The sequence below is a fragment of the Echiichthys vipera genome, assembly GCF_963691815.1.
Source record: "Echiichthys vipera genome assembly, chromosome: 22".
Taxonomy (NCBI): Eukaryota; Metazoa; Chordata; class Actinopteri; order Perciformes; family Trachinidae; genus Echiichthys; species Echiichthys vipera.
The window spans coordinates 13,204,466-13,217,881 of record NC_139847.1 but is presented as its reverse complement, the minus strand read 5'-3'; the positions used below and the strand labels follow the sequence as shown (position 1 = coordinate 13,217,881).

Below are 13,416 nucleotides of genomic sequence, written 5' to 3'. Positions count from 1 at the left end.
CAATAAAAATAAACTGGGCCTTGATCAGCACTTCTCTATGGCAAATACAGGTTGCAGGAGAACAGAGTTGTTGAGCGGTTTGTTCTTTTGTCCGTACAGGGTGAGAGAGGAGATCACGGGCCACAAGGAAAGGGTGAAAGAGGAGAACTTGGACCCATTGGACCAAAGGTCAGTCATTCACATGCACTTGTGCATGTGTGCAGACACAAATGTCACTTGTGGGAAAAGTGGATTATTTAGTAGTATGTATTGAAAAGCTTCCTGCTTGTTCATAGCTGTTTTTTTCAGCAGTAGTGGAAGAAGTATCAGATCCTTTACTTGAGTAAGATACCACATTGTAAAAATACTCTATTACAAGTAAGAGCCCTGCATTCAAAACTTTATTTGGGTAGAAAACATGTATTATCAGCAAACTGAATTAAAGCATTAAAAGTACTTATTGTGCAGAAAAATGGTCAGTGTTATCCCATCATATATGCTTTTGGATTAATATTACCGATTCTTTAATGTGTGTTGCATTGTAGATGTTTAAGGTTGCACTAATTGTAACTCCTTTATATTCTGTTGGGTAGTTTAATCTACAGCAATGCATCATATTATATACAATTATCATGTCAGAATGTATCTCTGAAAACATTTCACGGCGTCAGAATAAACAGCCTTGTTTTCAGCGTTACGGCGATGCATTTTCCAGCTGATCCAAGAGGCTTTTTAAAGGCTTTGTTTAGCTCAAAGAGTAGGATCATTTTCTCAACGCAAAAAGGAACATTTCATCCTTCGATTGATATCAAACATTCAAAATCAACACATCTGGAGATATATGGTTTTCACTGGACAGGAAGGGGATAAAAATGTATAATTTGTAAACTATCAGACAGAAGTAGAGGAGTAAAAAGTGCAATATAAATGTAGTGAGGCAGAAGTATAAAGCTGGATGAAATGGAAATACTCAAGTACAGTCCTTCCTACATAGTGCAGTACTTGAGTGAATGTACTTAGTTACATTTCCTCCCTGTCCTTTACCCATGCAATTCATAGATTTTTGCTGCCATCTAGAGCCTCGCTGATTTCTGCACACACTAAAGTTAGAGTTTTAAATAAGAAAATGTAGAATGCATCCACAATTCCATCAATTCATCAAATATTCAGTTATGATAACATAAAGAACTGGCTAAACCATTATAGCCTGTTATAAGTTCAAGTCTTTCCCTGGAGTCTGCGTTAAGTAAATCAAACATAAATGTGCTTACCATTGTTTATGTCTGGCACTAAGCCAGCAGGTAGCTTAAGCTCCAGTCTAAACTTAGACGACCCACAGATCTGGTTCACATCCTATTAGCAACCCCCAAAGTGAAACCCCTCCTTTATCAGTGCCAGAGTTCAAATAAACACTCTCTCCATTGCTCGACATTTATGGCATATTAAAAGCTGCTTATGTCAGTGCGTCTGACTGTGTTGCTCTCTCGGGAGGAGTATGAGAGGTTGATGATATTCCTTTGTGAAATGCGCAATTTAAAAGCATTATTTTTTTTAGGATGAATTTGAGTTGAACCCATAAAAAGTTTGTTTTATGAGTTTTACGTTATCTTTGTTTTCCTACTCATGTCAGGGTTCACAAGGAGAATCTGGCACACCTGGTTTGAAAGGGTCAAAGGTGAGTTTGGCAGATATGTTTTCTTTAAATTCAGTGAACACAGCACCTTAATTAACTTATCTTCTAATTAGCTTTTGCAGGTCTTAGATTTCTACCATTTGATGTTTACTGTGTTTTTTTAGTCACATATCGTGTTCAGTTCATGTAGTGTGGGAATGTCTTACATCAAGCACTTTTTTAAAACACGTCATTGACTCCTGCAGACAAACAGTAAGCAGGAACACCCTTTTCAGATGCAAAAAACAAGCTTTATTACCTCAGGATTACAAGATAATTCATTCATTATCAGGAGAAAACAATAGTTTGTTTCCTGTGCTTAGTTTGGCCGTTTTAGCTGAGTTTCTTGAGCCTGGTAAACTGTGCTGGACGCAGTAAATACATTCAAGCAAGATGCTCCTCTGTCAGTCATAGTCTTAACCCCCCCCCCCCCCCCCCCCCCCCCCCAGAGATACAAGCGTGTAAATAGTCTGCCCAGGATCTGGCCAGCTGGAAATGTGTCTGAATGTGAGGGGGACAGGACATACCTGCCAGAGCAAATGAAACATGAGCTTGGCAGATTCGTCTGGTTCCCAGGCTACCTTAAAATATGATCAAAAGGAAGAGTCACAGCAGAGTCATGTGTCATACTATGTTGTGATTTAAAATACCAGATTTTGTTGCACCATAATAGGAGAATGTAGTTTGTTTTTTAAATAATGGCAATTCTTTGAGCGCTTTTTGTTTTTTTCTGACATTAGGGGGAGACTGGAGAAACAGGAAACCAGGGATCTTTTGGCCCGAAGGTAAGCAAGTACATTAAATAAGATAAATGCTTCTATTTTCCCCTTTCTTGAATGATTTCATGATGTTTAATGCTGCTTAACGTTAAAAACTTTGATTTCCCATGAACATGCCACACTACACATTGATTACCACCAGGGGGCAGCAGTCAAACCAAAGCAGTTTTTGAAAAAAATTATATTGGTCTTGCATGTCTCTGACATTATGTATACAGTGGGTGTGCAGTATGAAAGAAAAATGTGTTTCTCAATATCAATAATGTGCAGGGCCCACCTGGTCAGAAAGGAGACCAAGGAGCCACTGAAATCATCGACTACAATGGAAACATTCAGGAGGCTTTGCAGGTCGGACCAGTCGTTACTTAACCCACCTTGTTTTTTTTGCATTTGTGTTGCTTCAAAAGTGACCTACATCTGGAAGAGTAGATGACAGTGAAATCTCATCATACATATATCTTGTGTTGGTATTTCTGCTTTGGAATAATGACCTAGAGCTGTTCACAACCATACACACATGGGGTTGCCTCATAATAAATAGTTAAACCATACTGAAGATTGACAAAATACATATTTTGTAAAAAGATATGGTTGCAAATTGTGCTGTATTTAGGCATGTTTTTACATTTAAACTCCACTATAAGCTGAACGAATCGGTCATCTTCAAGCATGATATATTCCTTAAATTAGAATGAATGAATAACTTAACACTATTCAGATATACCTTTTACAGATACACAGGCTAACATACAATAAATAGCTCATTTTAAGGGTGTATCCATGCAGAAGTGTGCTGACACAAAGGTTTCTTTCTTGTATGTCCTCTGCATCTTATCTCTCCTTTGGCCCTCTGCAGAAGATTACCACTATTACAGTAACGGTAAATAGGCTCTGTGTATTCATTTCATTGTGTCATCTCCATGAGTGATTTATATTTTTGTCCTCGCATGGGCCCAACCCTGGTTTGCACTGCCTTGTTGTGTTTGTGCTGCCTCACCGAGCAACATTTTTGCTTAACATTGAATGAAATGGTATGAAGCGCTGCATTTATGCTTCTGTGTGATCGACCCAATCAGGCTGCCTGACTTGCTGGTTGTTTTCCCTATTAAAACTACCTCATGAGAGAATATTTGAAAAGAGGTTTTCCAAAAGTCACACTTCTGGTCAAAATCCTTCCAAGCACATTAAGACTAGATTGCCAAGCAAGTTAAGCAGGCCAAAGAACACCAAGACGCTGGTGTTAATTTAATTGAGCATAATATTGACTTATATGATAAGCATATTTGCATATTGCATATTCTCCAGGCCCTGTCTATAAGAGTGTCTCTGTTCAAAATCTAGTTTTAAAGGACCAATGTGTAAGATTTAGGTGGCTATATTGGCACAAATGGAATATAATATCAATCTCTATGTTTTCATTTGTGTATAATCAACTGAAACTAACAATCATTGTGTTTTTGTTAGCTAAGAAGGAGCCACTCATATCTACATAGGCAGTGGGTCCTCTTCCGCAATGCCATGTTTCTACAGTAGCTCAGAACAGACAAGCCAAACACTGGTTCTAGAGAGGATCTTTTTTCAGTTTCATGTTAACTAAATGACACTATAGGTTCTCTACACGTTTGGAAAGGGAGGGGCAAGCGGAAAGGTATTCAGTTGTTCAACTGCCACTTAATCCTATGCACTGCTCCTTTAAGACTGCTGTTGTTACTTTTTTTTTACTTGTATATTGAATAGTCCTAAATTCGTATGTTTAATTCACATGTAATTAAACGTCCACATAAAAAATCTGGAATGGTTGTATACATTAAAGAGATAAAGGGTGGAATTAAGTTAATGTCACTGAACACTGATTTCCCTGTCATCAACCAAATATTACATTTAAGTATATAAGCTAAGAAAGCTAAAAATAACATTTCATTATTTAAAATAGTTCAAAATTCTTGTGCCTTACTCTGCAAAAGTGACATGTTTTTAAAGCAACATGTATTATGTTGGCATGTTTTCTATCACACAGGATATATCTAAAATTATATTTTATTGAGAAAGTATCCTTTATGAAACAAAAACTCGACTTTATTTGGATATTGTTGGTTAGCATGGTATGGAATTAGCAGGTTTAGTGTCACATATTGTAGCATTATTCTAGTGTTTAAGTTACATATGCTAAGTGTAGCTAAGTATATGATTTATTCTCCATGCAAAAGACTGCATACATTTGAAATTGCAGAAATTGTTCAAAGTGGACTAGAGTTTAGAAACCCTTTTTTCATTGTCTTGCTCTGTGAAGTTGGCACTAAAGTTTGTCTTCCAACGTAAAAAATGTGTTATGTTGGTAAGCATTGTAGAGGATTAGCATTTTTAGAATCACACTGCTGAACTTTTTTTGACAAATCATCCTTGTGTCCCTGAAGCTACCACCATGAAACAAATCATTAAAACTTAGGTGTGAATACAGAGTAGGAATGCCTTCCATCACCCCAAAAACTATTCAAAATTGAATGAAAACAATGTTTAGGTTTCAACGTGATCATAAACAAACAACAAAATATGTAACTCACTCATCTGTTAATTAATGATAATAATGTATCTGTATGTTGTAGCTAATATGGTTTTGACTTTGGCATGTGTCTTTCAGTTGAGCATCATAGTTCATAACTGATTTCTAACCTTTTTGTGCTTTTTTCAAGTCAATTCGTTTTGTGATGGTCAGTTCCATTGATGAAATGTAGTTTCTTGTATTCAAACAATAATTGGATATTGAAATGGTCAACCCCAATCAAATGTAGATTTCCTCAGTTGTGTAAAAATCTAACTGAATCTCCTCCTCTGCCTCTATGTTCAGGGTCCTCCTGGACCTCCTGGGCCGATCGGACCAGATGGTAAAAAGGTAAACCTTATTTTCCCGCACTCATATTACTCTCCTACAGTTGTAAAAATCATCATCAGGTAAACCTGAATTTCTACTGTGTTTGTAAAATGTGTCTTTGTCCTCTCCCAGGGGGATCGTGGTATGCCTGGTCTCCCTGGACTTGATGGTGAAAGAGTGAGTTCATTATGCATAATCATTTATAGATTAGTTCAGTTCTGAATTGATTTATGAAGAGGAAAGAGCTTTACTTAAATCACTTTATATTGGTGATGCTATTAACTGGTGATTATCTCAGAGGAATGAGCATGCCTAATGGAGATGTAATAGTGTTTATACATCTTAGTGTTAATCACTATGCACAAAATGCATTTGCATAAATATCCACAGGGTAAAAAATAGAAATAGTTGCTTTTTAATTTTCTGTTTACATGTTTGCCCCCCCTCTCAGGGCTACAAAGGTTCTAAAGGAGACATGGGAATGCCTGGAGCTTCAGGCGACAAAGGGACAACTGGTTTACCCGGACTACCTGTAAGAATATATCATAATACTTAGCCTGTAAAGAATCTTTGTTTATGGTTGTTAGAACTCTTCTAGTATCTAGAATCCACACGTCTCATGAAGCTTTTGTCCCACAGGGTGTCAATGGGGTAAAAGGGGATAAGGGCGATTCAGGTCTAACTGGTCCTCAAGGTTCTTCAGTAAGTCACATTAAAGTATTATGACACTCCATAAACCCACTCAAGTTGTTGTAGTAAAGATGCTGTTCATTGCAAACATCAAACAGTTATGTGTTGTGCTGTTGATGTAATCTGCAGACAAAAGACATCATGATTTGGTGATAAAATATCTATATTTAATATGTGCAGATCATCGGCACTCCAGGGGCACCAGGGCCCCATGGACCCCCAGGACCCATGGTGAGTGTTTCCAAAAAGTCTCATCAGTGGACGACATACTGTGATTTAGGAACAAAAATATTTTTTCAATTAACATTATTAAACTATAATTGTATCTATTTTATTTTAATGTTTCTTTGTAGAGCGCAGTGGTCAGGTACATGTGCCACCATTGGCACGCAGTATCTTTACCAATGCCGCACTAGTGTGTGTAAGAGAGTTTTTTGAAAATATTGAAGTAGCCTCTTATCTGCATACCAAATGACCTCTTTCAGAGCGGGCTTGTTAAACAATGGCAAGATTAACATTGATATATCACTAACATAGATTACCAGGACACTTGGCACCTCATATTGAAAAGATTGCAGACCCCTCGTATAAGGACAAGAATGAAGCATAAACCAATGTCCGCACCACAGCATATAAAGCCTAGGGTAATCTTGAATCTCTGTCCCTTTCAATACATAAAACTCAACATAAGAGACAGTACAAAACACAAACTCAACAATAAGTTCTGGAAGTTGGGAAGGATGGATTTTGGGCCAAAGATGATGATTTCCGGTTTATTGCTGTTGAGTTTCAGGAAGTTGTGGTTCATCCAGGTTTTGATGTCTGTGAGGCAGTTGGTGAGGGTAGAGAGAATGGCGGGAGTAATGGCTTTGTTGGTAATGTACAGCTGAGTATCGTCGGCATAACAGTGAAAGTGAAGATCATGGCGGTGGATGTTGTGATCTAGTGGGAGCATGTACAGAATGAAGAGGACTGGACCAAGCACTGAGCCTTGAGGGACTCCGTGTGAGAAGGGGAGGATGTGGGATTTGTGGTTGTTGATGGAGATGTAGTGGAATCTTTTACACAGATATGAGGTGAACCAGAAGAGGGCGGAGTCAATGATGCAGACGATTGAAAACTTTCTCCAATTTGTGAATGAGTCCAATGTGTTTATAGTCGGGTGTTTTTAATTATCGTCTTTATAGGAATGAAAACACATGACGACACATGGGTCACATTGCTGTGGTTACAGATCCATTACCCTGCTTTACGTTACAACAAATCCAAGCAATGGTTTAAAATTCAAGTATGAAGTACTTGTTTCTAAAAATATGTTCAAACAGATTAGTATTAATGGCTAAAAGACCAAACTCAGGATACTTCTGGTTTGTTACTGTATTAACCTCTTGGGGTATTCAGACACAGTAAAAAACACATTATCTAGCCGATAAACTGTCAGCAGGAAACTTGACAGTGCTGCACTTGTTTATTGTGATTTGGAGAATAAGTCAAAGGAGGATAGATATAAAATAAATAAAAGCTTGGTTTAGTTGTATGAAATGAGTCTAATGATATTTTTGATTATGAGACCAGCCACAAACTAATGATTTGCAATGTGTTCATGTTTTTAGGGCCCCCATGGTTTCCCTGGAGCAAAGGTAAATCTCAACAAGAAAGTAAAAGTGCAAAGACATCACATGTAAAACAGTTAACATTCAGGTCATTATGACTGTAATGAAACTGAGACTTAAGACTAGTTATTTTTACCGTTGCTCTCTGGTGAGATTCAAATGTAACTGTAATACCTATTAAATATTTGTTCATGTGTGTGTGCAGTTGTGCATCCTCAGACACGTCAGATAATCAGTGTCCATCCAAATCTGAAACATTTATTAATCAAAGAAAAGAACAAGCCCTCACTAAGTGTGCATCTTCTACGTCCAGTCACTGATGCATCTTCACTATGTCTTGTAGAAAGTTGTAGCATTACTGCAGCTTCTGATCTTTGAGTCTAGTGCTGCTATTCGTCAACCTAAATTCTGAGTCGGTCAAGTCGACCGACGAATCAAGACATTTAAAGACATCACCTTGGACTTTAAGGGAGCTGGGATGGACAGTTTGCACTATTTTCTGACATTTTACTGACCAGACGTTTAATCAATTAATCTAGAAAAAAAGATTGGCAGATTAATCAATGATAAAAATAATCATTATTCGAAGCCCTGAAGTTACGGTAAATCATGATGAACCACAGAAGCAGGTCTAGAAGACATTATATTGTTTGTACATTATGTATATCAAGTTACACCGAAGAGACAGGCACGGATGCAATCACAAGTACAGAGGTCAAGTTTGCCCTCTTCACTTGTTTCCTTTGGTTTTTTTTCAAGGGGGAACCTGGTTTGCATGGTGTGAAGGGTATCCGAGGGGAACCAGGGCACAAAGGGGACCGTGGACCACTGGGTCTCCCTGTGAGTACAGTAGTGCACCATGGGATATCTCCAACCACAAAGCCCTGTCCTGACAACCATAGAAATCTATTTTAGCCCTGTCTGATGCACACATTTGTGTGTGTGTGTGTGTGTGTGTGTGTGTGTGTGTGTGTGTGTGTGTGTGTGTGTGTGTGTGTGTGTGTGTGTGTGTGTGTGTGTGTGTGTGTGTGTGTGTGTGTGTGTGTGTGTGTGTGTGTGTGTGTGTGTGTGTGTGTGTGTGTGTGTGTGTGTGTGTGTGTGTGTGTGTGTGTGTATGTATGGCCTTCTCCATTTCCTGTCCTCATTTTCTCTGTAACACAGTGTAATTTAGTTGTTGTAAACCCAGTCATCAACCTGTCCTAATAACAGTGTTCATCTGGTACTAATCCCGCCTTGTTCATGTCACTCATACCTCCATAACCACGCAGGGAGCCTCCGGCTTGGACGGCAAGCCCGGAATTAGGGTGAGTGTCATGTGACCAAGAGGCTTCACCACCCAACATCTGTCTACTTGTTTTCCCTCTTACCCTTCATACAGTCCCTCACCAACCATCACCCCATTTTATAGTATTTAACTGTGATTGAAAATAAAGTTACACAAACAATTGTTGGATGTTTACATCTTAGCTAAGTTGAGTTAAGCCACACTGAGTTTAATTATCAGGATAGCGAGCATACAAACGCTGATGCAGCAGTCATTTCAAGGCTCTTGTTTTGTCCCGTGTTGCATTAACACAGCATTAACACACACTCATACATTAACTGTGTCAGCAGTGTTGTACGTGAATGTCCTTTGTGGCCAGTGCACGTGTACTAGCAACAGTTCTGTGTGCTGGTTGTAGGTCAAACCAGATGGGTATATTGTACAAATGCGGACGCTAACATTGTTGCGTTCCATCTGGTATTTGTCTAGAGGATCATTTTTATTTTCAAATTACCTGCTTTATTCCAATGATGTAAACTCACCATGACAACACTACTCTTTGCAGGGCATGGACGGGCCTACGGGTCCAGCTGGACCAGCTGGGCCAAAGGGTGACATAGTAAGATCAACATTGGATTTTGACCTTATATCTGACTTATGATACATTACATCAGCTTTAATTGAAGGTGTTTTTGGGGGGTGGTTTCATGTTATTACAACACTGATTCATTTGTGTTAGGGTGAGAGAGGAGCAGCAGGTGATCCAGGACCAAGGGGACCTTATGGACTACCTGTAAGTTTGATGAAAATATTATCATGTTAAAGTATTTTATTGATTATCTTTATTCAGGGATGAGGGAATGTTTGTGAGTTTGTGTATATTTTTAATTATTTTATCAAATCATTTATGTGTAGTCCTAGTTTTGAGAAGTCCTTATGGCCATTCCGGTTGACAATTCCACCTAAACAGAGACAGCAGCACACCGAAAATATGGTGTTTCACGTGAGGCAACAGCTCATGTCCTGCCCACACACACTTCCCACGTGTAGTGACAGAGACAACAGTCTTCCACACTATTTCTAATAGCACCTCCACCATCGTCACTGAAGTTGAATATTTTCTCTAATAATAACTTTGGTGCTAGAAAAGGCATTAATGTCAGCTATATTAAACAGGCACAGGTTGTTTGCTGCTTACATTTTCCCCATTTACTGAAAAAGGTGTGGTCAGTATATTTGTGCAGGCTTATGCATGTAAATATCAACATTTTGTGAAAGTAAACTATACAATGGTGATACTAGTACTGTTTATTTGCAGGGATCTGCTGGAACACCAGGCTTGGATGTAAGTGTCTTTATCTTTGTTTTTTTGCTTTTCTCTGGAAGCAGAGAGACAAAAAGTCACATTATTGAGGTGACAGTGAATGTTTCTTCCAGTATAGAGGTGCTTGGCAAAAAGCTTTTAAACATAGAAGAAATAAATGTTTTGCTTTTGTAATCAACAAACAAGCTTAACAAGATTTGACCTCTGTCATCAGTAATTGTCTAATTAGCACCGTCTAATTAAATTGATTTTAAACCTCATCCTACAAGAATCCCACACCCTATATTCCCAAGACTTCAGCTTCCCCCTAAGTCATCAAATATATGCTAAAAGTTAAAGGTACCGTAGGAATATATTCTGTACCTGAAGTTAGCACACGTTCACAATCCAACTAGTCTGTAATCGTGAGATAAACATCCTAGTTAATTCACAAATCATAAATGACAATAACCCAGCATTTGTCATATTACATCTGCGCCGCATATTCAACATATACTCATAGTATGAATAATAGTTTACTTTGTGAATATTATGTAGTGCTCCACACCTGGTGCTAATTAGATAATCAGTGATGGCTGAATCCTCTCAAGATTTGATATAAAAATGTATTAGGCTTAGTTTTTAATAATAAACTTTCAGCTTTGAAGTCTTTCTATATTTTAAAGCCAGTTCCATATTTTACATAATGTACATATTCTTGTTGCACATCCCTCCACTTTCACTAGGTGTCAATTTATTTGACCTTTCACCCTATTCCAGCTCTTGATTTATTCATTTTTTTGTTTGATCCTGATGTGTTTTCCTCAGTTTTGTCAGGACAAGAACACACACACACACACACACTCTCTCTCTCTTGTGTTTGTATAGTAAAGACAGAGTCATTTAGTGGAGTTGTACTTTTACAGGGGTTGCCAGGCTTAAGGGGAGAGAAAGGCGACGTTGGGGAAAGAGGAGAAAAGGTAGATTTAGATAGGATATTATGGCTTGTCAACCCTCTAACATATAACAGAGGACTGGTGTCAATGGACAGTGAGAGGAAATATAGTTATTTCATGTAGCTGCTTTTTATGATATGTTTACCTTTCTCCTAATCTTTTATTTGCTGATCAAAGGTAGTGTGTATGGTTATTGGAAGGAATTTTGAATTAAATATGTTGTACGCTTCCTAATGAATTTCTTATATTGTTACTGATATAACTGCATTGCGACTTCCTCGCAGTAATTGGATAACAACTCCATACAGTGTTGAATATCTTTTTCCATAAAATATCATCCCCAGTCCTCTCAAACTTGTGTTCTCCACTTTTGAATGATTTGTCATCTCATTTCTCCAAATCATAAGTCAAATGTCCCTCTGAGGCATACATAAGTGATTTCAACATGCCAGACCACACAAGTCCATTGACAGCAGGCTCCGAAAATTCAGTTTTATTTCTGTTGTTTTCATGCATGACCATCCTTAAAACATGACTTCCATGAGTTCTTGAGCCTGTTGATAACCTCTCCCTTGCTTGTGTATACATTAGTTTATATCTGTCTGTGCTTCATCTGTACGTTTCCACACTTCCTAACACGTGTAATGTGTTTCTGATGTCTTTGAGAAACTGTATCCCATTCCTTAAAGGAAAACACAATTTGCATTTGGCATTCTCATATCTCTGAGTCCCTGTATTTTACAACACACAATAGTTTTTTTATGTTCTCACTGTGTCATCACTTTAACCATACCATATTTAAGAGGCTACAAATGATATCCCTCTACAAAGAAAAGCCTGAAATGTCAATAGTTAGATAGTCGGTAGATAATTTCTTCAAAACCATTGTTCTGGACTACCTTTTAAAAACATAATATGGTATAGTTCAATTTGCTGAAAAATTCATACCATTAAAAGTACAATCCTGTACCCAAAATTGCACGTCGAAGAAGGTGAAGGTTAGTACGAAGAACACTTATGTTATCATTTTAAGTTTCTTTTATATCAACTTCGTATAACATTTGGCATCCTCTTTCTTAATATGTATTTTGTATTCTCTAATGCATGTGTTGAATGATGTAAGTAACTAAATCCAATCTAAATATGACGGGATAGAGTTGAACTTTTTCTGTGTGCAGTAGATTTAATTCTGTCCTTCTGGAGGTTTTTCCCTGCTACTCTTTCTCATCCTTTGTGCCCTTGACACCCCTTTTGGCGATCAGCTCTTATTTACTCCTTCCTAATGTAATGTTCCCCTTTTTTGTCCTCTTCCTGTCCTAAGGAATGTTTTTGGAATACCCAATACTGTGTGGTATCCCCTCCTATCTAACGTTGCCCATGTGTCTCTCCTTTGTGAGCCATAGCCTCCCTTTTTAATCACATCCCTCCTAATATCAGTGCTGTCCCAAATGTTCCAAATATGATGCTAACTTGACCAAAACGTTGTATTCACAGGGGGAGAAGGGAAAGAAGGGCAAAAAAGGGCCTAAGGGGGAGAAAGGAGAACAGGGTGCCCCTGGATTAGATGCACCCTGCCCATTGGTATGTCCCAACTGTGAGCTGGAATTCGCCTCCCAGCCGTTTAGGGCAGTCGTCCCAAACAAGGATGAGCTCCCTGTGGCTAAACAGATACCCAGCTTCCACCGCACCATAGCAACCTGAAACACAGTCTCCATTACTGTCCTGTAGCTCTGCAATTCAGACACAAAAACATGCCATTAAAAGCTGAAAAAGGTATAATTTGGCTGGGCTGTGGTATCAGCAAGCTCACAGGGCAGCTCCTTCCTTGTCCCCTCCACCTTGTGTCCGTCATAGTGGATGGATGCAGGGGTTAAGGGTCATCCACCTCTCTCCCAGTAACACTCCTAGGTCATCTTTGCAAACAGGGTTTCCGGGGATTTAAGGGTGAAAAGGGGGAACCAGGGCAGCCAGGTCTGGACGGGCTGGATGCCCCATGCCAATTGGTACAGTATTTCTCTTTTTCCTGCACCTCTTGCCCATGCATGTTGCTCACCTTCAGTCATTACTGAAACCATGCATGACTTGAAAGCTTGACAGGAATGAATACACCTATATTTCAACTACATTTTTCATTCATGAATTGTTAAAAAAAAAAGAAAACATACACCAACATGTACTTCACTAACTTCCTGACTGCAAGCAGCCTCTTTAGTACACATCATTACAAGTGAAATATCCAAAAGAAACATATGATTATTGATATAGTTGATACTTTAATCTATCCCTCTAAC

At 38.5% G+C, this 13,416-nt stretch overlaps 2 protein-coding genes across 8 annotated transcripts in view; one reads left to right on the top strand and one right to left on the bottom strand.

Annotated features, from left to right (window-relative positions):
- rpl34 (ribosomal protein L34) overlaps nt 1-13,416 on the bottom strand; it is a 189,308-nt gene that overhangs the window by 147,266 nt on the left and 28,626 nt on the right. The window lies entirely within an intron of this gene.
- col25a1 (collagen type XXV alpha 1 chain) overlaps nt 1-13,416 on the top strand; it is a 158,594-nt gene that overhangs the window by 138,138 nt on the left and 7,040 nt on the right. For 2 of the 7 annotated variants that reach the window (XM_083937547.1, XM_083937548.1), the window contains exons 15-32: nt 100-168; nt 1,610-1,654; nt 2,392-2,436; nt 2,701-2,778; nt 3,287-3,310; nt 5,276-5,320; nt 5,432-5,476; nt 5,751-5,831; nt 5,939-6,001; nt 6,170-6,220; nt 7,603-7,629; nt 8,362-8,442; nt 8,871-8,906; nt 9,432-9,485; nt 9,606-9,659; nt 10,185-10,211; nt 11,096-11,149; nt 13,051-13,128. In XM_083937547.1, coding sequence (XP_083793673.1) covers nt 100-168; nt 1,610-1,654; nt 2,392-2,436; nt 2,701-2,778; nt 3,287-3,310; nt 5,276-5,320; nt 5,432-5,476; nt 5,751-5,831; nt 5,939-6,001; nt 6,170-6,220; nt 7,603-7,629; nt 8,362-8,442; nt 8,871-8,906; nt 9,432-9,485; nt 9,606-9,659; nt 10,185-10,211; nt 11,096-11,149; nt 13,051-13,128 — 957 coding nt within the window. Of the gene's footprint in view, nt 1-99; nt 169-1,609; nt 1,655-2,391; nt 2,437-2,700; nt 2,779-3,286; nt 3,311-5,275; nt 5,321-5,431; nt 5,477-5,750; nt 5,832-5,938; nt 6,002-6,169; nt 6,221-7,602; nt 7,630-8,361; nt 8,443-8,870; nt 8,907-9,431; nt 9,486-9,605; nt 9,660-10,184; nt 10,212-11,095; nt 11,150-12,619; nt 12,707-13,050; nt 13,129-13,416 lie in introns of all 7 variants that reach the window. The other 5 variants (XM_083937551.1, XM_083937552.1, XM_083937553.1 and 2 more) reach the window with 4 other exon arrangements.